The sequence below is a fragment of the Danio rerio genome, chromosome 23 (assembly GCF_052040795.2).
Source record: "Danio rerio strain M-AB ecotype USA chromosome 23, GRCz13ab, whole genome shotgun sequence".
NCBI lineage: Eukaryota > Metazoa > Chordata > Actinopteri > Cypriniformes > Danionidae > Danio > Danio rerio.
Window position 1 is genome coordinate 47,327,501 of NC_141043.1, and position 27,989 is coordinate 47,355,489.

The following is a 27,989-nucleotide window of genomic DNA, read 5'->3' on the forward strand; positions in this document are numbered from 1 at the left end:
CAGAATCAGCATCATACTGGTGTAAAACAGGAAGCATTATACACACATGCATACAGATATACAAACACACTCATACACATACAAACGCATATACACACATTACATTTATATACTCTTTTTTTTTTAAACATTTTATAACATGTTTTTTTATTAGAATTGTATTTATTTATTTATATTTAAAATTACAAATGAAAAAGTCTGGATATCTTAGTAAGATATAATTCTAAAAATAATTATAAAAAATGTCACATAGTCATATAATAAAAATCTTTAAAGAATAAATGCATAATATTTAGGTACAATTATACATGTACAGAACAAATAATTATAAATACATTGAATCTTCAGTGTTGCATAAGTAAAAGGTGTCTGCACAAATATATTATTTCGATGTGATCGGTGAGAGAGATTAAATAAATACTTACATTGAAGAAGCTTCTGTCCTTTTTGTTAGCGCAACACAAACTGACCCTGGAGTTTGCCTGCTGGAGTATCATTGCTCTCTCTCTCTCACACACTCTCTCTCTCTCTCCTTCTCTAATCCTGTTTTTCTTTTATCCTGATGTCCTCTATTCTCTCTCCCAGGATGTGCAACAGCTGCTGATCCAGGAACTACTACATCCTCCTTCAATTAAACACACACACACTTGTACAACTATCTTTATGGGGACTTCCCATAGGTGTAAAGATGTTTCTACTACAGACTGTGCACTTATTAAATTCATATTAATTTGTTCAAACTACTTACTTAAAATGAGCTGAAAAGACTTTTTTTTTTTTTGTTCAATCTACTTGATAATTTCAACTTTGTCAATAGAATCTGGATGCAGCCTTTAGAATGCAACCTGAGATTGCATCCCTCAGCGATGCAATGCCAGACACAATGCACTCAATGGAGTGCATGACGTCACGGTGACAGGTTAGGGGTGGGATAGGTGAACGCATTAAAAAGCATTGGATGCAGCTCAGATTGCACTGCACCAAGTCTGCATCCAGACCCCTCTCAACTTAGTTCTTTCATATTGTCCCAACATAAATCTATTGTGTGGAACCCAGCATTTATTACAGTAAATATTGTGTCCTCGTCCCCCAAAACTACCCCTTTCTGCACTTACATGTTCACAGTGTTTAACCATGTTTGATTTATGAGCCGATTTCCATATGGAAACCAAAAAAGTCCAGATGAGATCAAAAATTACTGTTATTATTATACTTGTAAAAGCTTTGGTCCCCTCAATGTAAGAATACATGGTTAACACACACACAAATAATGAGAGACCAAACTTGACAACACTTAAAAACACACCACATTGTTATTTAGATGCAGGGTCTGGGTATGAAACTGGAGCCCATTTAACACCACGTTAGCTTCATTAGGCACTGGCTTGCGCTTTCACAAGACTTAAGATTAGTACAAATTAGCCTTTAGCACCCACAGTGTCTTACCTCTACAGTTAGATATTGTTTCTAGACACGACACTCAAAATGAATCCTGAATTACGGTGAAAGCGAGGGAAAGAGAGGCGAAGCTAAAATGACTTCTGATTGTTTAAGTCACTAAAGTTACTTTTTCTTACCCATTTTATTTTTTGAAAGAAATAAAGTGTCAAGTACAAGTCAAGTTCATCTCAACTATATTCAAGTACACGGATGATTGTTAAACAAACTTGACTTTTCCAAAACATTTTGGATTTATTTATTTTTCCAAAACTTTTCCAGGCCTGAAAAAATGCCTTTTTGAAATTTCAAGACTTTTCCAGGACAATCGCCTCACAGCAAAAAGGTCGCTGGTTCGAGCCCCAGCTGGGTCAGTTGACATTTCTATGTGGAGTTTGCATCTTCTCCCCGTGTTGGCATGGGTTTCCTCTGGGTGCAAAGTCCAAAAAACATGTGGTATAGGTGAATTGGGTAAGCTCTTGTCCGTAGTGCATATGTGTGAATGAGTGTAAATAAGTGTGAATTAGTGTGTAGTATGAAAGTTTCCCAGTGATGGGTTGCAGCTGGAAGAGCATCCGCTGCGTAAAACACAAGTTCATGGTTCATTCCGCTGTGGCGACCCCTGATTAATAAAGGAACTAAGCCGAAAAGAAAATGAACGAATAAATGAATAATAGATAATATAAATATACCTATTTTGGAGCTATTGACCACCCATATAATGGATTACACCATTGTGAACTCATAATCAGATCAATCAGTCTACGCCGATAGACATGGTAAGTGTTCACTTTTCTTGTCAAATAGGTGTTTGTTTCTACATATAGCCTAAAAGTAAAGTAAAATTAGATGCATAGTTTGACCTACAGTAACCTCTGAAACAGCTAATCAGAGGATATTGTAGGTCAGACTACACAAAATATCCCACAAAACACAGAAAACGTAAATATTTGTTAATTAAACAAATGTCATTTAAGTAAATGCATACATTTGATTCACGGACCCCCCTGATCATCAATGTAATTTGCATCCTGACTAATTTTAGATCTGAATACGTTTCATTAGGCTCAATGATGATGTAAATAATTTTCATTTTTATAAAGGTCATTTCCAACATAAAGCAAACACTTTACCTGTGCTTAAAGGGACAGATCACCCAAAACCAAAACCTAAAAAATAAAATCCTGTCATCATTTACAAATCTGTTCCTTTCTTCTGTTGAACACAAAGAAAGATGTTTTGAAGAATATCAGAACAGAAATCATTGACCTTCATACTATTTATTTGTCCTATTATTAGGGTGCGAATTATACATTGACTATGGGGGGGGGGGGGTATTTTCAGTAGTTTGTGTAAATAAACATGCACGCTTCATTGAACCAAATTCATTTATTTAATTAAATAACATCTCATAGGATATCAAACTTATTTAAGTTTTCTGTGTTTTGATGGATAAAGAGCTGATACTGTAACCTCTGATGGGTCAAAATTAAGAACTTTTCCAGCACTTTCCAGGTGCATTTTAGGCTAAATGTACATTAAAAACACCTATTTATTTTCAAGAAAAGTGCCTATAGGACACTTACGGTATCGGTTTGTAGGCTAGATCTGCTGGTGATCCAATTCTAGATTCAGCCTGCCGACTGAGTATTTTCCTGCATAATGAGGCTACTGCATTCACAATGGTATGAACCATTATATGGCTGGTCATATGTATATTTATATTATATTTCTTTCTTCATTTTGTTGTTAATGTTATTATTTAATATACTGATCAATGTAAGCTTTTTGTCACTGTTTAAAGATTTACACATGTTGTTCTGGTGTCCTTCATGGGGGGATCAAGGGTTAATTAGGCGGGTTAGACCCCCCAAACCCCCCATAATTCGCACCCTGCCAACTATGGATGTCAACATTCTTCAAAATATCTTTTTATTTAATATAAGCAAAATAAAACCAACAAATAGTTATTAAATGTGAGTAAATTTTCATATAAGTTGAACAATTCCTTTAATATACATGATATGTCTACAAAACCCCATATAAAATTAAAGGTGGTGCTTAAACTGATAACCAATGCTTTTCAATTAATTTCACTGTTCCTCCAAATTAATGCACAATGTAATCAAACAAATGAAAGTTGTATTTAAGTATTGATTCATTTATTTATTTACCTGTTTACTTACTTTCTGTTTCAGTTCTGCTCCAAGTTGTTGCAGTATGGGGCGTGTAGTTTCACTTTCTTTTTCGCCTACATCTCCCAGCGTCTCCCCATTAAATCCACTCAGTTCCTTTTATGTTCTGCACTGTGCCATGATCATGCCTGGGAAAAAGCACTGATATTTACCTGCTTTTGCTGACTCCTGATCACCTGGATTAAAGCATCCAGCCCTGGACTCGTGGATGTAGCGTTCAGGTCAGGCGTGATCTGCAAACAATCCCAACTTTCCTTTGCACTGAAATCAAAAGCGAATCCGGTTAATCCAGTCTCTCAGGAGCCTTTGTTGAGTTCGCCTGAATGCAGGGATGGTAAGGAAAGTAAAGCTACAGATATAGTGTGCTAAATTTTGGGATATTGAGTTGGAGTGGATCGCCATGGAGCTCCGGGCGGCTTCAGCGGACGCGCAGCAGCAGCTGGCCGGTGACAGGACGCACGAGTCCCGCATGGACGAGTACCTGCGCTCGCTGGGTTTTTACCGCAAAAAGATCGCCAAGGATGGGTCATGTCTGTTCAGAGCCGTGGCAGAACAGGTCAGAAGACTGATAATTAACTTAATAACGCCAATTAAACGTGTCACGATTTTAATACCTTCATTTCAAGCATGACTAACTTACCTAAACCGCATGAAACGCGAGTTTCACGGTGCTCCATCAAAATGTCACACAGATTCACTGAAATAAATCGTTATATACCCTTTTCTACACCACTTGTGCTTTAATATAACTAATTGTCATCTTTACGGTTTGTCAAAATCACTTTTTGGTTTATGTGAAGCTAATTAGCTTTAGCATACTAGCTGCTAACGTATGCAGCAGTATTAACCCTGTCACTGTTTGTTTCTACCTTAAACAATGAATGTCAATAAGAAAACGCAGCTCTTATTTATTTGATCTCTAAGAGGATTTTTTTTATATACAAATAGTGTAATGTTACTTTTATTTGATTTTTTATGTAGATTTAATAATCTTTACAGGAAATATATTATTATGACCTTTAATACCTCCGGGCGCCTCTATTTTTAGTTCACAAAATTTTAATAGATTTGTTTACCTCATTAACATCACATTAAACAGTTTTTATGTCAAATATTCATAATATTTTCATTTTAAGGTTACATAAAGTGTCTTCATTTTTATTTAGGCTATGATTTCAATAATTTTGATGTAATAAAGAAGGAAGTGTTGCAAATTCATTTGGAAATATTCTTAAAATTAATTTGACTATATCAGCATTAAATTAAAAGTAATGTCCATTTTGATTGAAAGTTTTTGTTAGTAACATTTATACTATTGAAATCAATTTTAAAATATTAATTGTAAAGATTTAGCTGATTCATCGCTTATGCAGGGTAAACTGGGTCAATTTAGTCTTTGTTTTACCTGTTTGTTTGATAAACCTGTTTTTCTCGGTAGTGACAGCCGAGTGTAATGTAATGAATGTGTCTAAGCTGAGGCTGTTGTCATTTTATGATCTTTATTAATGATTGTGTGTGTGTTTGATTGACAGATACTGCATTGTCAGGGTTTACACACACAAGTGCGGGCGGCCTGTGTGAATTATCTTAGACAGAACAGACCTACTTATGAGCTGGTGAGATTACATTACAGAATAATGCATTATTATGCTTTACGTTGCATTAAAATTCATACATGACAATTCACCATTTAAGAAACTAAACATATATTTTTTTGCCTGTGGGTGTGGTAGTTTATCGAAGGCAACTTTGAGAAATACCTGGAGAATCTACAGGATCCTCAGGTAATTACTGGAATAAACAACATTCCTAACTCAGCCAGATTGTCTGCAGAGTTTTATTAAACTTGTATTATCTAGAACCTTTATTAACTCTGATTTTACTATTACAATATTACAGTTTTTCTCTTTCCTTCTGTTTAGAGCTGGGTTGGACAGGTGGAGATCTCTGCATTGGCTGAGCTCTATAAGTGAGAATATTACAATTATTTCTATATTTTAACTGCATATTTTAATGCCTGAGCTGTGATTATTTTGACTGGCTATCATTTTTAGACCATCATTCTCTAAGTGTCATTTTATAGCCAGTGGTCACCATGTACAGTGCATCCGGAAAGTATTGATAGCGCTCAAGTATATGTTACAGCCTTATTCAACATTCCACACACAATACCCCGTAATGACAATGTGGAAAAATTGTTGCAAATTTATTACAAATAAAAAAATTAAAAATGAAGCTCTAAATTGAGCTCAGGTACATTCTGTTTTCATTGGTTATTCTTGAGATGTTTCAGCAGCTTCATTAGAGGTCACCTGTGGTCAACTCAGTTGATTGGACATGATTTGAAAAGGCATACACCTGTCTATATTAGGGCTGCTCGATTTTGGGAAAAATCATAATCACGATTATTTTGGTCATAATTGAAATCACGATTATTCAAAACGATTATCAGTTAAAGTCAAAGTTATTAGCGCTCCTGAGAATTTTGTAAAAAATAAATGTATCCCAAATGACGTTTAATAGAGCAAGGAATTTTAACAGTATTTCCTCTAATATTTTTTTCTTCTGGAGAAAGGCTTTTTTATTTTTATTTTGGCTAGAATAAAAGCAGGTTTTTTCAAGCAAGTCTATAATATTAGCCCCCTTAAGCAATATATTGTTTGATTGTCTGCAGAAGAGACTACTGTTATACAATGACCTGTCTAATAACACTAATTAAGCCTTTAAATCGCACTTTGAATCTGAATGCATGCATTTTGAAAAAATATCTAGTCAAATATTATGTGCTCTCATCATGACAAAGATAAAATAGATCAGTTATTAGAAAAGAGGTATTAAAGCTATTATGTTTAGAAATCTTCTTTCCATTAAACAGAAATTGGGGGGAAAAGGGTTGCTAATATTCAGGAGAGCTAATAATTCAGACTTCAACTGCATACAAACAGTTATTTTCCACCCTGCAAAGGAAATAGAAATAAATACAATAGAATAAAAATATAAAACAAACTGTGCTTTAAGCATCTTCACTTTAAGAAACACTTTAGCTACAAAAGTCCCTCAGTCAAGAGCAGAGGCATGTTCTCCATTTGTTGTTTGATTAATAATCATAAAAACAGGCAGGAGAAGGATTATAGCGCGCTGTCTCTTTAATAGTTTCTCTTTCACGTGTCTTTTGAATCTGAACTCGTTTATTTATTACACAAATGATGCTTGATATGAATAATCACTAAACGCCACTTTTTGACACCTATTTGACCATTAAAGCGCTCACGCTAAGATGACATTAGATGTGTGCGCTGACTGCGCTCTGCTCGTCTCAGTGTGCGAGTGAGACCGAATGCTGACTGCATGCTTCAATTCTGTGTGTGCGCGGCACACAGAATCATGCGGTCTTTCGCGCTTTTAAAATCAACACGTGTACAACTGGAAAGGGGGCGGTAAATGATGCAATAATCGTTTATCTCGATTAATGATTTTTTATAATCGTTAAAAGGCAAAATCGAAATCAAAATCGGATTTTCGATTAATTGCACAGCTCTAGTTTATATAAGGTCCCAGGGTTGACCGTGCATGTCAAAGCACAAACCAAGCATGAAGACAATGGAATTGTCTGTAGACCTCAGAGACAGAGTTGTCTCAAGGCACACGGCTGGGGAAGGTTACATAAACATTTCTGCTGCTCTGAAAGCTCCAATGAGCACAGCGGCCTCCATCATCCTTAAGTGGAAGATGTTTGGAGCCACCAGGACTCTTCCTAAACTGACCTGCCATTTAAGCTGAGTGATCAGGGGAGAAGGGCCTTAGTCAAGGAGGTGATCAATAACCCAACGGTCACTCTGTCTGAGCTCCAGCGTTCTTCTGTGGAGAGAGGAGAACCTTACAGAAGGACAACCATCTGTGCAGCAATCCACCAATCAGACCTGTATAGTAGAGTGGCCAGACGGAAGACACTCCCCGCCTGGAATTTACCAAAAGGCACTTAAAGGACTCTCAGACCATAAGAAACTAAATTCTCTGCTCTGATGAGACTAAAATTCAACTTTTTGGAATGAATGCCAGGCGTTACGTTTGGAGAAAACCAGGCAGCACCCATCACCAGGCTAATAGCATCCCTACAGTGCAGCATGGTGGTGTTGGCATCATGCTGTGGGGATGTGTTTCAGCAGCAGGAACTGGAAGACTAGTCTGGATAGAGGGAAAGATGAATGCAGTTTTGTACAGAGACATCCTGAATGAAGACCTGCTTCAGAGTGCTCTTGACCTCAGACTGGGGCGGCGGTTCATCTTCCAGCAGGACAATGACCCAAAGTCATTGAACGCCAAAATATCAATGGAGCGGCTTCACAACAACTCTGTGAATGTCCTTGACTGACCCAGCCAGAGCCCAGACCTAAGTCCTATTAAACATCTCTGACGAGATCTGAAAATGGCTGTACACCGTTGCTTCCTATCCAACCTGATAGAGCTTGAGAGGTACTGCAAAGAGGAATGGGCAGAAATTCCCAAAGACAGGTGTGCCAAGCTTGTGGCATCATATTCACAAAGACTTGAGGCTGTAATCGCTGCCAAAAGTGCATCAACAAACATGTGATTTTCAGCTTTTTTATTTGTAATAAATTTGCAACAATTTCAAAAACCCTTTTTTCACACTGTCATTATGGGGGATTGTGTGTAGAATGTTGAGGAAATAAATGAATTTAATCCATATTGGAATAAGACTGTAACAGAAATTTTTTTTGAAAAAGTGAAGCGCTATGAACACTTTCCAGATGCACTGTAACTGCATTATTGGTGGTCTGCCAGTTATTATTGGCTCTTAGAAGCCATGCATTATGTTCATGTATAAATCAGATCACAAATGGCATGCATGGAGAGTTAAAACTCATGTAGTTAATTTGGTTGCTGCTATACATGGTGATTCTGAATAGCAATAATGCAAAATAAATCATTTCAGGAATCAAACTCACTCAAATGTAAAAAAATGTTAGACGTGCATAGTTTTTTGTAACATTTATTTAGATTTATTAATATTGTGGGTAACACGGTGGCTCAGTGGCTTAATGCTTCTTTTATCCTCATTTGTAAGTAGCTATGAATAAAAGCATCTTCTAAATTAATAAATCATTCATTTTCCTTCGGTTTAGTTCCTTTATGCATCAGAAGTCGCCACAACTGAATGAACCGCCAACTGATCCAGCATAGGTTTTACATAGTGGATGCCCTTCCAGCTGCAACCCAGTATTGAGAAACATCCATACACACTCATACACTACAGCTAATTTAGTTTATCCAATTCACCTTTAGCGCATAGCACAGGAGAACATAAAAACTCCACACAGAAATGCCAACTGACCCAGCTGAGGCTCGAACCAGCGACCTTCTTGCTGTGAGGCGATAGTGCTATCCACTGCACCACCGTGCCGCCCAGTTCATTTAGTATAAACATTTCATACGTAAAGCTTTATAATCTCCATTTACTACTGTTCGTTATTTCTAACTGTGTCCTGATTGTTTGTTTTTTTCTCCAGGCATGATTTTATTATTTTCCAGGAGCCTGATCAACCGCCTGTTAACCTCACAGAGAACGGCTTCACTCATAAGGTGCACACATTCATTCATGCACAATTTTCAAAACTCAATTTCTGGAGCACTCGAATAAACCTCCACGTCTCTTTCTTCATCAGGTGCGCCTGTGCTTCCTCAACGGAAACCATTACGACAGTGTTTACCCTGAATCCTTTGAGAAAAATGCTGCTGTATGTCAATGTGAGTGCTGATTCTTTACGATATAATACTGGATTGTGCTTTTAGCATCTTATCGACACTAAAGTATCTTATAACAATTCCTACTGCTGATATCAGCTTCCAGAAATGATCAGATGTGCTCCAACTTTAGGCACATTCACATCAAGACTTAAAGCACATCTGTTTAGCTGTGGGTTTGCTGAATGAGCACTGTGCTACGTCTCGCACATCACACTCTTATGTCTTTCTTTTCTTTTTCAATTCTTTTAAATCCTGTTTTAATGTGTTTTATACTGTTGTTTTAGGGATGCTTTCACACCTACACTTTTGTTTCGGAACGTGTCTCGATTGCCCAGTTAGCGCGGTTCCTTTGGCATATGTGAAAAGGGCAATCGCGCTCTGTTCCGCGCCAAAGTAATCGCTCCGAGATCGCTTGAATGAGGTGGTCTCGGCTCGATTGAAACGAACCCTGGAGCGGTTCGATTGCAGTAAGAAAGCGATTCGATCCGAGCGCGGTTATATCACAGTGTTTTATGCATATGTAATAGGCATACGGCTATATGAAGAGAGAATTATGAGTATGATGGGAAGTTTCGCGAGTCTCCGGATGCCCGCAAACGAGTGATGATCTCCCGGTAATTTCGCGTCTCCCTGCCGGTCCTCAAATAGGCATCGTCGCGCACCCTTCTCACCCCTCCCCACCGCATCTCTCCTCAGACACATCGTGCGCGCGTGCACCCTGTCAATCACCATCAAACCACCACCTCTCCTGACAGTTTAGCGGGACGCTGCAAAATAAACCCTGACACTCTGACCAATGTGAGGAGAGTTTACTCACACGTGACTTGTTTTAGCTCTTTTGGTCCGATTAGAAACTTTGCAGTGTGAAAGTGAACCGCTCCAAGAGCAAAGAGCAACAATGTAACAATTGTAATCTCTGTTTCGGAACAGCTGAATCGATTCACAGGTGTGAAAGCAGCCTTAATTCTCTCTCTTACTCTAGTTTATGTATAGCACTTTGAATTACCATTGTCTGTGAAATGTGCTATATTAATAAACTTGCCTAAACCATCTGTCCATGTCTAGCGATCCTGTACGAGCTGCTGTATGAGCGAGTGTGTGGCGTCGAACGCAACGTTGTGGGATCATGTGTGAAAGGAGGACGAGGACGAGATAGACAGGACTCAGAGGAGTGCAAGAGCAGTGAGGAGTCTGAGCTGGAGGAAGACGACTTCTGGTACACATTTACCTGCTTGAATCATTTACATTCATTCGTTTTCTTGTTGGCTTAGTCCCTTTATTAATCCGGGATCGCCACAGCGGAATGAACCGCCATCTTATCTAGCAAGTTTTTACGCAGCAGATGCCCTTCCAGCCGCAACCCATCTCTGGGAAACATCCACACACACATTCACACACACACTCATACACTGGACAATTTAGCCTACCCAATTCACCTGTACCGCATGTCTTTGGACTGTGGGGGAAACCGGAGCATCAGGAGGAAACCCACGCGAAGGCAGGGAGAACATGCAAATTCCACACAGAAACGCCAACTGAGCTGAGGTTCGACTCAGCGACCTTCTTGCTGTGAGGCGACAGCACTACCTACTGCGCCACTGCCTCGCCTTTCAATCATTTACATTCAGTGATTTAGCACTGAACTGTAAGTTTAGCGACTTACAGTTAAGGAGGCATGCAGCAATTCAACAGAAAGAGGCAATATACATAATAATACAAAGGAACTGTTGTGCTTAGAGAAGTGAATGATAGAAAAAAAACAAGGGGGGGGGGGGTTATTATATTGAGTGGTTTGTCAAGCCCACTACCCTTCCTGAAGCACACTTCATAATGCACATTTTTTTCCTAGAAATAAGGAGTGATTGTAAGAGAGTGTCTGGTGCAAATGTGCAAGAACTGGTGCAAGTTTTGATAAAAGTGTCAGAGAGATAAAAGCAGTTCTTAATTTGTGCATCGTGAGGTCCTGAAACAAATCGGGGTAACTGATCCGGCATGCTACCTGAGAATGTAGAGGTGCCGGATCAGATTTCAGAGGTGCTAGATCCGGCGTGTTCCAGCACAAATTAAGCCCTGAATAAAAGTGTGCTTTCCACAGGTGGTTTGTCAAGGCCATTTACCTGTGAGAGGCACACGTAGAATTGCATAATGTTTTAAAGTTGGGGTTGGGGTTTGGGGTAGAGAAGACATTACACAAATCTAATCTATTGATTCCAGAATTGTGAAGAGTTTTGGTTATTGTTGATGAGAGTATGATGCTATGTTTGTGCTGGTTTTGGCATTTCTCATGCTGCGTTCACATCAGATGCGGATGAAGCGTCAAGCGCAAGTGATGTACATTTTAAGTTAATGCAAAGACGCAAATAGACATCCTGTGGCACGTTTTGTGCGAATGAGGTGACGCGATTTACTCGAATAAAGCGGTGCGACTTTGCACATTTGATGCATTTCTCGTGAATCGCTCGAGTAGGGAAAATCCTAACTTCAGCAGACATTCGTGCCACATTGACCAATCTTGTAGGGGAGTCATTATGTTTTGCCTGTTGGTGTTCTGAGGGGAAACCCTTTTGCAGACACCAGACAACAGTTCATCAGACTCGGCTCAGCTCATTCTGGAGCATCGCTGAAAGCGTCCATCATCCAGGTATAATTTCTGGAGAAGTTGATAAACTCAGAACTGGGTACACTTCTGAAAGATCTAGTGGACTCCGACACCGTGCTGAATGAATCTATGCTGTTTTTCAGCTTTCCTAAAGCACATGAAGCCCAGCTACTCTCTCAATAAAATCCATGTTCCATGAGTCACTGGGCATACAGAAGCCCCGCCCATGATGCGAATCCGCTACCATTGTGAAGTGTATGTGACACACGAAATGTTCACTTGTCTATTTAGGCTTGAATATCGCACAATTTGACAAGACATTTATTGCCATACTGAAAGCATCAGCAGATATTGAAAATTAAAAATGACTGGTAAGTGGTTTGACTTAATGTAAACCAACAAAATCAGTCACTCGTATGTGTGCGCTATGTTCTTATAATAATGTTAAGTAGGTTTAATTTGTATTAATTAGATTACAACCCTTATCATTTCATTGGAGTGCAGTGGCTCATATTTATGTTTCTGTTGTGTTGAGTCACGTTTGGTGTGGACAGACAAATTGCTTGTTGCTAGAATCTTGCGTGATGTGTATACATAAACCTATAGACAGTGTAATCTATAGGTTTATGTATGTTTTTTTAGTTCAATCAATTGCAATAGATACAATAATATCTTGCTTATGATTACACTATAGACTAGGGCTGTGCAATTAATCGAAAATCGGTTTCAATTTCGATTATGGCTTCTAACGATTATGAAAAACCCTTAATCGAGATAAACGATTATTCCATCATATACCGCCTCCTTTCCAGTTCCACGTGAAAGTGACTGAAAGATGTGCTGTAATGTAACTTTTGCAGCATGGGATGCGCATCATTCATATTTTTAAAAGCGCGAAAGAGCACGTGCTGTTGTGTGTGTGCACGCTGCACTTAGCCTCGGACAGGTATTGTGTTTGTGTGTGTCTGTGTGCGCGCGGTCCGCGCTTAGCCTTGGACAGCAGAGCACACGCACATCTAACGCCATCCTAATGCGAGCGCTTTAATGGTCAAATACATGCACGGTGTTTAGTGATTATTCATATTAACCCTCACTTGTGTAATAAACAAACAAGTTGAGAATCAAAAGACACGTGAAAGAGAAACCATATCGGAGCCGCACTATTCTTAAAGTGACAGCGTGCGATATTTCTGCTGCTGTTTTTATTATTAATCAAACAACAAAAGCAGAAAATCCCTCACTGCTCTTGACTGAAGGACTTTTGTAGTTAAAGTGTTATCTTACAGTGAAGATGCTTAAAACACATAACAGGTTTAATAGCTCATTTCTAATAACTGATTTTTTTATCTTTGCTATGATGACAGCACATTATATTTTACTAGATATTTTTCAAGATTCTAGTATTCAGCTTAAAGTGACATTCAAAGGCTTAATTAGAGTAAATAGGCATGTCATTATGTAACAGTAGTTTCTTCTGCAGACAATCAAAACTGTATATTGCTTAAGGGGGCTAATAATATTGAGCTATTAAAATAGGTTCAAAATATTTAAACCTGATTTTTTTTCTAGCTGAAATAAAACAAATAAGCCTTTCTCCAGAAGAAAAAATATTATTGGAAATACTGTGAAAAATTGCTCTGATAAACATAATTTAGGAAATATTTGTATATAAAAAAAAATTCACAGAGGGGCGAATAATTTTGACTTCAACTGATAATCGTTTTGAATAATCGTGATTACAATGACCAAAATAATCGTGATTATGATTTTTCCCATAATCGAGCAGCCCTACTATAGACCATTTTGAGAGATGTAAACAATAACAATGGTCCTAACGTATTTCCTGCTCTACAGTTTTAATTTTCAAAGCTTCAGAGAATTCTGAAATGTTTATATATTGACAAAGTTATGACAGCTGTTTTCCATTTCTGAATTCCCTCTTGTTACAGTTATTAAAATAGTTTGACAGCAAGCAGGAAATGTTCATAGGCCAATCACATCACCACATTGAAGTGGTCTATAATCAGTGGTGTAAAGTAACTAATTACAAAAACTCAAATGACTGTAATTTAGTAGTTTTTATAAGAAATTGTAATTTACTGAATAGTTTTATAAATGTGGACTTTTTTAGTTTTTATTTTTTTATATTTTTAGTGCTGTATCTATACTTTTACTCCCACGTTCCTTCAGCCTACAGTCACTACTTTCTTGTTTATGGGGATTAGAAAAATCAGTCCTCTAACTCCTGTCCAATCAAATCTCACATAGAACTACTTCAAGACATGTGCACTTTACACTGCAGCAAACTGTGTGGAAGCATTAAAAGTGTCCAAGAAGATGTTCAAAATCTTTACACGCATTGACCCAGAGACTGTTTAGATCAGGGATGCCCAAACACAGTCCTGGAAGGCTGATGTCCTGAAGATTTTAGCACCAACTTACCTCAACACACCTGCACGGATGTTTCTAGAAAGCCTAGTATGAGATTGATTAGCTAGCCCAGGTGCATCTGATTGTGATTGGAACTAAACTTTGCAGGACACCGACCCTCCAGGACTGAGTATGGGCACCCCTGGTTTAGATGCATGTCACTGATAAGAAGATGATGGATGTTTACTGTATGAGGACCGAAATGGCCTTAAACACCCAGCAGGCACAAGACGTCAACATGCCGTCAGATTGACATTGTACCCTAACGTCGTGGAGACGCTGCATTTTGTTTATAAATGAAAATCGGGTTTATATCAGAACTCGCATCAGGCCAACGTCAATGTCCAACCAAAAACCAACCGAATATCAACGTCCAATGATGTTACAGCTTGACGTTCTGTCAACGTTACCACTATGACATCTATCAGACGTTGAATTTTGGTTGCCATAACTGATGAATAAATGTCAATATTTGGCATCAATAGGATGTTGTTGGCTACACGTTGGATTTTGGTCACTTTCTAATGACCTAAAATCAACCAAATATCAACGTCATTTGATGTCATTATTGGGCATCAAAATAAAGTTGTCCTTAGACGCTGGCTAGACATTGAATTTTGGTCACCTGACATCACAACCTAAATCTAACCAAATATTAACGTCTTATGACATTGTGTGCCTGCTGGGCAATGACTAAATGCACTACAGAATGTTACGTTTACACACATCCACAAATTACATGTAAATGCATCAGCTTTATACAGCGTAATACTCACTACTCATGAGTACTTTTAAAAGGGCTACTTTTTACTCCTACTTTGAGTAATATTTACAACAGGTACTTTTACTCTACTCGCACTACATTTTTAGGCAAGTAATGGTACTTTTACTTAAGTATGCTTTTTCAGTACTCTTTCCACCACTGCCTATAATAGTACCTCAGTGATACTAAAACTACTCTTGATTTATGTATTTGCATTTGTTAGGTCTACTGAACCCAGAGAGAAGACGAGCAACGGGATGAATGCCAGACCACCGCAAAGGGTGCTTATGTTAAGCTTCATTCTCTCTGTATATTTCGCACAGATTGAAGTCAGCGTTTTGCCACTCTGACTTTGTAATATGATGATATATTGTGTATAACAGAGCTATATATTTGTGCAGGGTCGTGGGAGGGGCTACTCAAGAGGAAGGGGGCGGGAATTTTTGTCCACTAAGGTGCAGAAGTCCCTAAACCCCACCCTCTACAGGAACGTGGAGTATGACGTGTGGCTCCGTTCGAAACGACGTACGTCAGTTTTTGTGTTGCGATTCTGAAATGTAATTAGCATCTTGAAATCACTTTAATATCTGTGTGTTTTTAGTCCAGCAGCAGCGAGACTTCTGCATTGCCGCAGGGATGCAGTACTCAGTCGGAGACAAGTGCAAGGTTAGCAGTGTGTTGACAACTGTTTTCTGTATTTAATTTTGATTTATTTTTAAATACTTGCACAGTGTCTAACTGAAGCCCATAATACAGTGGTTCTCAAACCTTCCTTAAGCACCATCTCAGAAAAAAATTGTCTCTCCAAGTACCACCAAAATGAGCAGTATTGAAATACAATAGCGTAGTAGGCCGAGTAAAGCAGCTACACCTCTGCACAGTTAAAAAAACGTGGCAGATTACCTCAGAAATATAGGCTACAGTATATGTCATATATAGCATATTATATAGAGCATTTTTGGTAAATTTATTAATGTTTGTAGCATGTACATGACATATTTCATTCCTCTGTGTACCACTAGAAGGAAGCCTGCGTACCATTACTGGTACATGTACCACAGTTTGAGAACCACTGCCATAATACAAGGGGTGTGTCCAGTAACTATAGTGGAGATATTAAAATTAGCCTCAACCGGAAGTTGCAGAGACTTTCATGTCAATATGCTGATGTACTTCAAACTGAATATTGAGTAGGGGCGGGGCTCTTTTACACATCATTTTCTTGTAGCTAACTAATGGTAAGAGGGGCGTGGCTAAGAATACTGTAGCTAAAGTATCAAACTGACATCATTAGAGAAGGAGCCAATCCAAACGCAGAAGCAGATGGTCATACTTTGATTGCAGATTACCAAAACAAACATGATTTTTCCAGTGGATTAACTTCACCTGAAGTATAAGGGTCTTTGCACTCTGAAGTCTGGAATTTTCATGTGCATTTTTTTTTATACTCGTCACAGAAATTTTTAACATACTCAAACCGTGCACACTGAATCTGCTGCATATTAATTACAGGGTTCTTACAGGTGCTGGAAATCCTGGAAAATGCTTTATTTTCTATATAGTGTTTTCAAGGTTAGAAAAGTGCTTGGATTTTGGACAAAGTGCTTGAACCTGCTTGACTTTGAATTTGCTGGGCTCAAAATTGTGACTGTTTGGGTTGCATATTCGCACAATTTTATCTATGTGACCTCAAAATATATTCGGGAGCAAATTTTTGTTGTGCGATCAGTTTTCATTGCAAAATCTTCATCGCATGTACGTATTTATGGAGCTAATAATAAACCAAAACAATCTGAATTTGAAGTGTGTTCAATTGAATTATTAACAATTGTAAGTTAATAATACTGATTATAACCTATTAGAAATGTTTTGAATTTGTATTTCTTAACTTGATTATTGAACATCTGAAATTTAAGACAACTTAATTTTTTTAAGTCAGATTTTTGTAGACATATTTTTAAACTTCTGATCTTTTTTGGTTCTGAATTCAAAGACTGCAGATATTGGGTATGTAAAAATACAGTTTTAAGTTTTTAAGAATTCAAATTAACACAATTCAAATTCAGATTGTTTTAGCACTATTAGCTTTCTATGTAGTTAGGAGACATTCACCCAGAATGCATCTTTGCACCTGAAACACCAATCCAATGACTGTAAAAACTATGCACATGAAATATCATGAACAACTGGTCATGAAAGTTTGGTACTACACCCAAACAAAATCTGACTGTAAGCTTATTTCTTGAGATATTAACTTTAGGTAGAAAGAGACCAAACTTAAAAACATCCAATAACTGAACTTTTTTTGTTTATTTATTTATTTATTTTTTATCATTTTTGGGTGAACTATGCCAATAAATCTATGCTCGAAAGTACTCAAGAATTTAAGTTGAAATGTCATATTGTGTTTTTTAAAATGGCTCAGTGGAATGTGCCATAAATGTGAATAAGTACATAAACGTAAATAACTGTGGTTATTAGGTGCTGGAAAAGCATACAAATGCACCTTGAAAGTGCTTGAAAAGTGCTGAAGTTGGAAAAGGTGTAAGAACCTTGTAATTAATCAATTAAAAAAACGCAAAACAATTCAGTCAAGTCAATTCAAACTCATAATGGTAAATCACAAACCTTTTATCGATGATTTTTCCCACAATTGACAGCAAGAATGAACATAGAAGCGTTGTCTGATTGACATGCAGCACCTACATGTGTTCTAAAGAATTTAAAACGCCAAATATGACGAATTTATGCATATTTTTGTAAGGAAAACGTAATAACAGTATTTTGCTATCCGCATGTACGGTGGCTCTGAACTGTCAAAACACCTGTTAAAACTCATTTTGGGATACGAAAATAAAAAAATATATAACCATGTATGATTTTTTTTTTATGACGAGCGAAACTTTTGTAGGCAGTGTGTCAATATTTTACACATTAGGTCGAATTAATTTTTTATGTAAAAATTACGGACGAAATTTTCAAATCCAATGTACAATAACCTTAACAATGTGTACTAGCAAAATAAACATTGTAAATATTTATTTCAGACTGACTTGAAAAAGGTTTGGGGTCTTGTTGTGATGTGGACGTGTTTGTTTTGGTGCTTTCAGATGTCATTAACATTTGTCAATTTGCTTGGTGCACCTGTAAGCAATTTTGACCGCAAGATTGTTCTCTTCTTGAACTTTTTCAGGTGCAGCTGAGTGGCAGCAATCGGCTCTATAGTGCTTATGTTAAGGAAGTCAGTCCAGACAATGGGCCAGTCACTGTCTTTATTGAGGAACTCAACAAACAGTATGTGTTTTTATTATTTAACTATACATGTGTGTAGGGCTGCATGATATTGGAAAAATCTAACATTGCAATATTTTTTCATTCTGCGATATACATTGCGATATGAACACAATTTCGCTAGATGTGTTGAATAGCTATTTGAAAAGAATTGATCATTTTGGATTGATTTGGATGATTCTGTAGAGGAGTGCATATGCACAACATTTAAGAAACAATCTACAATCGTAAATGAATTCAGTAAAGAAATACAGTTGAAGTCAAAATTATTAGCCCCCTTCGAATCTTTTTCTTCTTTTTTTATATTTTCCAAATGATGTTTAACAGAGCAAGGAAATTTTCACAGTATGTCTGATAATATTTTTTCTTCTGGAAAAAGTCTTATTTGTTTTATTTCGGCTAGAATAAAAGCTGTTTTTTATATTTTAAACACAATTTTAGGGTCAATATTATTATAATAAGCTAATTTTTCTCGATAGTCTACAGAACAAACCATCATTGTACAATAACTTGCCTAATTACCCTAACCTGCCTAGTTAACCTTATTAACCTAGTTATGCCTTTAAATGCCACTTTAAGATGTATAGAAGTGTTTGAAAAATATCTAGTAAAATATTATTTACAGTCATTCCGGCAAATATAAAATAAATCAGTTATTAGAAATGAGTTATTAAAACTTTTATGTTTAGAAATGTGACAAATTTTTAAATCTACATTAAAAAGAAATTGAGGAAAAAAAATAATCAAGCGGTCTAATAATTCAGGGGGGCTAATAATTCTGACTTCAACTGTATATTGTATTGACAGTCCTAGTCAGGTGTGTCAAACTCAGGAGGGCCGCAGCTCTGCACAATTTAGTTCCAACCCTAATTAAACACTCCTGATCAAACTAATTGAGTCTTTCAGTCGTGTTTGAAACCTATAGGCAAGTATGTTGAAGCAGGGCTTGAACTAAACAGTGTAGGGCAGCGACCCTCCAGGATTTGAGTTTGACAAAGTCTTTGTATGTTTTATTTTTTATTTTTAAACAGCAGTGCGCTGGGCTTGGCTGTGGATTTTTTTTGTTTGCAGAATTGCATAGCACAATGAAGTCACCAATGTTTATCCATGCATATCATCTTGTTTTATTCATCTAAACTTTAATCAAAATAATCCCCTCTATCTTTGTTCCTCATGGACAAAATCAAGCCTCACCCTACAAAACCCATTGAATTCAGAAAAGACTATCACAATTTCCATTCCATGCAATTTGCATTATACAACCAGAGCAGTTTTTAATATATATCATAATACCATATGTAATACAGCAGTTTATACATAAATAATTGCTACTGTGTTTAAATGATACTCTTGCTTGTATGTGTTCAGGCAAACGGTGCCGTTGTTAAACTTGCGTCTTCCGTCTGAAGAGCCTCAGTCTTGGCACACGGTGTCAGAGAGGGGAAAAAGACAAGCTGCGCCAAACAATGGTGCGCAAATTCCTTCGGGTAGGTTTTACAAATCAAAAACACACCTGAATGAGATCAGCTCATCCGCATTTACTGTCTTGGTTTTCTGCAGAATGGGAAAGCAGAGGAGGTCGGAGGCCAAACAGAATGCAGTCTCAGTCGGCACCCAGCGTTCGAGTACATAAGCAACACTCCTGGCCTCCGCAGGCCACAACTGATGATGCAAGAAACAAGTTCAGGTTCATAAGCCTGTTTTTAAGAAGACATCACAATTAATGCTTGCATTTGCTCAAGAGAAGTTTTCTAAAGATACTAGAGTTTCCATAGTTTTGATATAAGAATACTTTAACCTTCATGAAGTTCATTTATAGATTTTCGAGAGGATCACGTTCACCAATCATAAGATTCCTACACCTAAATTCCATATCACAGCTATCTTTGTTTTGAAGAACTCCCCCTTCCACACCTACTCCTCCTCCTTCCTAGATGGGTAGCACCATAGCTCAGTGGTTAGCACGGTTGCCTCACAGCAGGAACGTCACTGGTTCTAGTCTTCACCAAGCCAGTTGACTTTTCTGTGTGGAGTTTACACGTTCTCCCCGTGCTCACGTGGGTTTCCCCCGGGTCCCCTGGTTTCCTCCTATTGTCCAAAAACATGCAACTTAATTTAATTGACTAATCCAAATCGGCACCATAGACATGCTCCTTGTAAGTAGTTATCTCTTAAGAGCAATAACTATCTGTTCATTAGTAATTACAGCAGGGGAATTCTCGAGATCTACCTGAGCTCAAACTCCCCTCTCGCCTTGCAATGGGAGGGAGCTCCGCGCTCGAGGATCTTATAAGCTCAGGGCTCTCTCCCGGGACAGCCAAACAAGCTTTATAATCAATCATCAGCCATGTGTGAACTCTAGAATTGACTCTTAGTATGATGTGTTAGCAGACGGTCTGATCAGCGCAGCAGTCCTGTGTGTATTCTGCCAGAAGAGGAAGAGGAAAGCGTTGTTTTGGAGCTTCTGCACAAAGATGAGCACAACTTCCCCTCACTTGGACCCAGCCCCCAAACGGTGAATCCATCACATTCTGCTTGCAAAATATGGTGTGAAACATGGGCTTTGGGTAGAAATAATGATGATCATGCATTCACATACCAAAGTGTTTATTAACAAGTTAATTAGTACCATATTTTATTGACTTGAAACTCAATTTAATATTTTTATTTATTTATATTATTTAAAATCTTTGTTGCACTTAGTACATTCCTTAAAAACAAACATAGAAATGCATGCGTTTTCTGAACTTAGGCCACTCCTGGTGAGGTCATAAAGAAAGGAGGGGAAAAGAAAAGCCATCGGAAAAAGGAACAGAAGGACAACTTCATGGAGACAGGTTGGCAATAAAGCTCGGCCCTTTAATATGCTAGTATTGCTGGTCATAGAAATGTTCTTGTAAATAGGACCATTCTTAATGTTTATTTTGGTTTACTGCTTTCAGAAGCATCTCAGAAGCCTTTACAGAGGCAGAAGAGTGGGACTGAAGAAAAACATGGGGTGAGAACATTGCGAATACAATCATCTAAACCAGGGGTCATCAAACTTGTTCCTGGAGGGCCGGTGTCCTGCAGATTTTAGCTCCAACCCTAATCAACCACACCCGAACCAGCTAATCAAGGTCTTACTAGGTATACTTGAAACACCCAGGCAGGTGTGTTGAGGCAAGTTGGAGCTAAACCCTGCAGGGTCACCGGCCCTCCAGGACCAGGATTGGTGACCCCTGATCTGAACCGATTGTTCAATATCTTCTGTTAAAATATTGGCATTATGCCTATTTAATAGGCTATGCTATAAACTAGTATGTTTATAGTAATCCATTCTGATTTCCTAACCAGCCAATGACTTCTATACTATTTTCTAGATAAAGTTTTCTGAGGAACCAAGGCAAAGGTCTTCTTCAACAATAAACGAGAAATTACAAGAGAAACCTATCCCTGTCGCTGCTTCTCCACTTTCACCTGCTATCTTCTTATCTGGTCCCAAAACACCCATTTCTTCATCTAATTCTGCCACTTCCCCTGATCCTAACCGGTCTGCTCCTGAGGCAGTTAAAAAGGCAACCATCCAACCTAAGTCTAGCCCTGCTCAAAACCCTGACAACAGTCATTTGGAACCAGTGTCAACTTTAGCCTCTTTACAGCACATCTCTAGGGTAGCACCAGTCTCAGAAACCACTCCTGCCTCGCAGTTTATCTCTGGTGCAGCACCAGTGTCAGTTGTCCCACCTGCCTCACAGTCTATCTCTGCCACCACTCCTGCCCCACAGTCTATCTCTGCTGCAGCACCAGTTTCTGTTTCCACCCCTGCCTCAGACTCTATACTTGTGGCAGCACCAGACTCAGCTACCACCCCTGCCTCACAGTATATCCCTGGGTCAAGGGCAGTCTCAGTTAGCACCCCTGCCCCACAGTCTATCTCTGGGGCAACAGCAGTCTCATCTAACACCCCTACCCCACACTCCATCTCTGGGGCAACAGCAGTCTCAGTTACCGCTCCTGCTTCACACTTCATCTTTGGGGCAACGGCAGTTTCTGTTGCCACCCCTGGTCCTATTCAATCTGCACCTGCACTAAATTCTACCAAACCCTCATTCCAAATGGCCCAATTGCCTACAGTGGAGCTCCTGCCCAGAACTGAAGCACCATCTCAGTTCACCTCGGTTGAATTGGTTGCATCTCAGATCACCCCAGTCCCTTTACCTCCTTCTACCCCAACCCAAACTACTCTGGCCCCTACTTGCCCAATCCCAGCTGCCCCAGTTGAATCCAGCTTGTGCATTCAAACTTTGCCACCAGCCAATACTTCTACTCTATCCCCAACACCATCATCCACAATAGCGATTTCTGCACAGGCTCAGGTTGCTACCCCTGTATTAGATTCCCCAGGCTTGTCTTCTACCCCACATCCTATTCATGCAAACAATGCTCCACCAATTCCCAAAAAGACTGTTGATCCTCAAACCACTATGATGCCAGTCCCTCTTCCCCATGCTGCTCCCACCTCTATCTCCCCTACTATTGGTCCTGCCAATGCTTCACCTCCTGACTTACCTCTAGTCTCTCCAAAAGAATCAGTCCCACCTGCTTGTGAAACATCAACCATACCTGCCTCTGGTAAGTTTTGACTATTGAGGTTCGAATCTTGGACATTTACTTTCGTAAAAGATAATGTGCAAGAATTTAGGAGTGCAGCAGAATGTCAATATAGAAGTCTGTCACAAGGACATCTTTTTATTTTATGGTATTACCTTAAGGGTACCAAATACAACTTTAGATAAGGTAGAAACTTGTCCTGTTTGAGTATGGCGCCAGTGACAAGCTTTTGTACTCCTAAAATTGCCATTTCAATTATCACATTTTTTCTCAGTTCACAGAAACTGCAGCAAACCTGGTTACAAATGCTGAAATTTTAGTAGACTCATTGAGTTCTCTAAAAACATCTGTTGTCCTTCAGGTGCAGCGCCTGTTGTTGACCACCCATCCCAACCCCAACACCTGCCGTTTCCTCAAGTCCAGTGGTCTCAGCTCCTACAGGACCCAGTTTATCCAGGATTCCCACAGAATGAGAAGGGACAGTTGGAACCACCTCCACCGTTTTCCTACTCCCAGAAAGGAGAGGACCTACCGAAAGGTAATGAAGTTCCTACAAATCCATTAATAATCTACGAAAAACTATGTGGAAAACATTTGCTGTCTATTACCATTGATTATTAGCCGCGTTTCCACTATCGCGCCTAAAGAGAGCCAAGGCCAGTCGCGTTTCCACTGTCACTTCCGGGGCCTAATCAGGCCAAAGCGGGGCTTTCTCGGGGCCAGCGGCCGGCCTTTTTCGGCCCGCTGAATACCTTGGGCCAAAGAGGGCCAACTGGGGCTTTGGGGCGGAATATTATATTGAAATAATTGAATAAATAGATATTTTCTAAATACAATAAACACCGGAGAATGTTTTAAATATTATTTATAAAGTATTTGGTTAAGATGATATCAATCAAATCATGCAAACAGAGCATTTTCGGGGTGAGTGAAAGCAGAAACTAGGCCATCTTTTTTTCTGTCTGCAGCTGCGCAGCACTTTTTTGACGCATCGGGGAAAACTGCAAGTTCAAAATGTGTTCTGTGTCCCCAAACAAGTGTGTGTGTTTTTATATGACGTGGTAAAATTAAGAAAGGAAATTTTAAATACATAAAGAGCTTTATTAGTGCATGGCTGCTGAGCGCAACGAAATATAGGCTATATTTTATTACGTGCTGCTCTTATGTGCTGAAACACTGAACACTTTCTTTTACTTAAGCTATAATAAGCAACATCTTTAAATAAAGGGAATCACCTATTAGTGTCATAAAGCCTATAGGGAAAAATAATCATGTTTCAGTTCTCTCCGGAGCATTTGGGAAGAATGTTGGACAGCGTCTGTCTAACTGAGGATGTTATAAAATACATTTTATATTGAGTTATTAACAAAGAATTTTATATATGTGGTGTTATATTATGGATGTGCGCTCCCTGCGCTGGGTCCCTCCGTTAGTGGCAAGACCACTGGATTTCGATGCCAACAGTCGGTCGGCGAGTAAATTAATCTGATGAATGAGAACACACAGGTATGTGCTTAGACTTAGACTTAGAAAACTTTATTGATCCCGCAGGAAATTGCTTACGTAATGACTGCCATAACACACAAAACACAGAAACACAAAAACACAAGACAGAATAAATAAATTAAATAAGTGAAATAAGTCACATAAATCCAACCAATCTATAGAAGGAAACAGCCACAATACATAAATATACAAACTATTATATAAGATATTACACTTAAAAGAATCAGTGGTAACTAATACTATTAAGTCATATATCAAGTAATGAAAATAATATTAACCAAAACCAATAATATTACACATAAAACAATTGCACATAAATATTTCAAGTAATAAAGTGATTCAACACTCATTTAAAACCAATGATATTGCACTAAAAATATTTAACACCTAAAAAACGTACAAATATTGCACCTAGTAGACTATTGCACATCATAAAACATAATGCACAAACTTCCACACACTAAAACCCGTAATAAGTAAATATACGGCACAAGCAGCAAGGTATTGCACAGATTACTGTAAGGGTAAGTGACTGAGGGAGACGTTATGAAGTCTGATAGCAGTGGGAAGGAAGGATTTTCTGTGGCGTTCAGTGGAACACTTTAAGCTGGTAAGTCTGTGACTAAAGGTACTTCTCAGCTCGTCAACCACATTATGAAGAGGATGATCTACATTGTACATAATTGACCGAAGTCTGCACAATGTTCTCCTTTCAGCCACAGTTTCCATATTGTCCAATTCCTCACCCACCACAGAGCCAGCTTTCCTAATCAATTTGTTAAATCTCTTCATATCTACCACTTTTAGTCATACATTCTGCTGTACATTAACGGGTCATTTGTTTGTTTTGGTTGTCCTAATTTTAATAGTTTCGTGACGATGTGGTGTGCTTTATCTGCGTGATTCCCGCTGAAGTGGGCGGATTGAGTGATGTTCGATTCGGGGGATGTTCTGGGGCGGGATTTGCGTGACGTGCTGCGAGCTACTAGCCCGACAGTGGAAACGCGACATGATTTCGGCCTCACTGCTCAACTTCCTGGGCGATTGGCCCGGCCTGGCCCGATAAAAGCCCTGGCTCGCACTGGCCCGATAGTGGAAATGCGGCTACTGTATTCAAGGGTTAAACTAGGTGTCCAAACTCTGTCCTGGAGGGTTGGTGTACTGCAGATTTTAGCACCAACTTCAATTAGAAACCCCTAAATCAGCTAATCAACCTTATGAAGCACACTAAAAACATTCTTTTAAAGTATGTTATGGCAGGTTGGAGCTGAACTTTGTTGGACATTAGCCCTCCAGGCGTGAGTTTGGGTACCTCTGGGTTAGACTTGTTGTTGGATGATTTTAATGTTTTAACACTATTAGTCAAGCCTTAATGGCCAAGTAATTTATAATTTTTAATCATTAAAATGAAATGCATGTTTTTATTATTTTAGATATCAGTGTCCTCAAGTTCTTCTTCAACCTTGGGGTCAAGGTACACAATTTCAAATATTTGCATTTGTTCCTTCATTAAAGGCATATGTTCAACTATATTGAATTACAACAAATGTAATGTTCTCCCAATTTCCTCAGGCTTACACCCAGCCAATGTTTCCTCCTATTGTATATCTGGCACCACTGAACCAAGCCTACCTTAGAGGTCCTTCTCCTTCCTCTGACTCTCCTGCTAATCCCACCATGACTTCGTGGCAGCCAGAAAACCCTTCTTCTCAGCCTCAAAGTTTGAGCTCCATGGTTGACACCCCATTGGACAGCCATGCTCCAATTGCACCTGTAGCAGCTGGTAGCAGTACTGTTGATCCCATAGAGGTAAGAGGATACAACGATCCTCCATCGATTCCAATGCATGTGCCACCAAGACCACCAATGCCTTGGTCAGCTCCTTCTGTTTCAAGTGCCTATCCTGGGGGTTACCCAACTACTCCTCCAGTGCAGTTTTCCACACCTCCATATCCACCCCCTGGGAATCAGATGTATCCACCATCATCTGTTGGATACCACCGTATGCCATTTCCACCAATGCCTTTAGAAGCAATAAACCATGGGCCTCATGGTCCGATTGATGTCTTGCCTTTTGCTCGCCCCACACTGGATAGAGGTCAAGAGAATGGTCAATTGTCAATGAACCCCCAATTTAGGTCTGTACAGAACTCTGCTGGCTTTCCTGGAGGCCAACCTCATTTTTTGAGTGGTGTAGAGTTCAAGTCAGTAGATACTCCTGTTTCTCTGGGTGGAATGGAACCTCCTCCTTATGGTGGACCCTGTTCGGTACCATCTTTTCAGATTGGCCCATTGCAAGGAGACATGTCAGGATTGATCCCTTTACCAAATGGGAGCTTAGGAAGACAAGGGGGAGCCTTCCCGAAGAACCTACATGCTGAAGACTCTTCCCGCCTCGTCCATACATTTTCTCCTGAAGAAAAGTGGCCAGAGGAAATGGAGTCCACCAATGTAGACTTGAGAGTTCCTCAGTTATACTACAGCCATTCCTACAGGGGTGGAGGAAGGCGTGGCCAAGAGGACAGAGGAGGATATCGAGGGCGGAGCCAACGTGGACGGAAGGATTATATAGGCCGAGGCAGACAAGACGACCAGTCCTACAGACATTACGGGAGACGAGGGGCAGGGCCACAGTTGCCATATCAGTGACGCTGAATGTTGTTTTGGTTTACAATCATATCAGATACATGAAATCTGTTGTTTTGAGTTTTGCTGGGTGTCTTTTGGGATGTGTTATTGATTAGTTGTTTTATCTAATCATTTTTAACCGTTTTTTCTTTATCCTCACATTCTTGCTAATCGAAGCAACATGGTTTCGCCTGTTCTGATGTCGCACAACCCCTGTGAAAATGTAAACTGCATAGGTAATAAAGTCTAATAGAACATTTTGTTTTAATGAGCACAAACTGAATTTTCCCGCATGAGTGCACTTAAAAGCAAAAATGAATAAAGATCATTCCTTTATTTTGGTTTGAGTCCTAAAGTTTTCAGATCTATGCAAATTTGATTTACGTTTAATTTGTATTAAATTTAGATTGTGCTACAAGGTGTTTTAATATGGAATTTGTCCACACTGGTTCTCAGAGAACTTAATTTTACTCAAAAAACACTCCACTCGTGCTGCATGGTGAGTATATTGGTGATGGCATCTCACCTTAAAAAAGGAAAGTGCCTTTAGTGTAGTGTAGAGTTTTGTCAATGCATTTTTGGGACTTCTTGTTTGGTTTTCTTCATGTCTGACCATGCGTTTTCATGCACTATAATCCCCAAGCAGTGGGCTCTGTGGATGAATGTTTGATGCCAAATGCCTGTAATAACATATTTGATCCAAATATGTGGTTTGAAACCAAAAACAACCGTTGTATTATCTATTGTTCCCCATTTTGACAAATAAAACAGAAAGCCTAAG

The 27,989-nt window shown here is 38.9% G+C and overlaps 2 protein-coding genes across 10 annotated transcripts in view; one reads left to right on the plus strand and one right to left on the minus strand.

The window, feature by feature from the left end:
• The window catches only part of reeld1 (reeler domain containing 1), a 14,948-nt gene extending 10,437 nt beyond the window's left edge, over window positions 1-4,511 (minus strand). Inside the window, exons 1-3 of one of the 3 annotated variants that reach the window (XM_087305018.1) lie at window positions 3,624-3,757; window positions 426-625; window positions 1-16 (exon numbers count right to left, since the gene is read on the minus strand). The exon at window positions 1-16 is cut by the window's left edge and continues 196 nt beyond it. In XM_087305018.1, the coding sequence (XP_087161144.1) occupies window positions 1-16; window positions 426-497 (88 nt within the window). In that variant the 5' untranslated portion in view covers window positions 498-625; window positions 3,624-3,757. 3 annotated transcript variants of the gene reach the window in all.
• On the plus strand, window positions 3,650-27,986 carry otud4 (OTU deubiquitinase 4). Of its 7 annotated transcripts, none has more exon segments than NM_001441277.1 (20): window positions 3,650-4,188; window positions 5,165-5,248; window positions 5,366-5,416; window positions 5,555-5,601; window positions 9,161-9,233; window positions 9,317-9,398; window positions 10,464-10,614; window positions 15,414-15,471; window positions 15,592-15,715; window positions 15,792-15,856; window positions 18,384-18,484; window positions 19,850-19,968; window positions 20,042-20,168; window positions 20,870-20,996; window positions 21,234-21,318; window positions 21,424-21,479; window positions 21,844-23,095; window positions 23,436-23,612; window positions 26,014-26,054; window positions 26,153-27,986. In NM_001441277.1, coding segments are annotated over 20 exon segments (4,053 nt in total). In that variant the 5' UTR covers window positions 3,650-4,032; the 3' UTR covers window positions 27,230-27,986.
• Window positions 27,987-27,989: the final 3 nt, after the last annotated feature.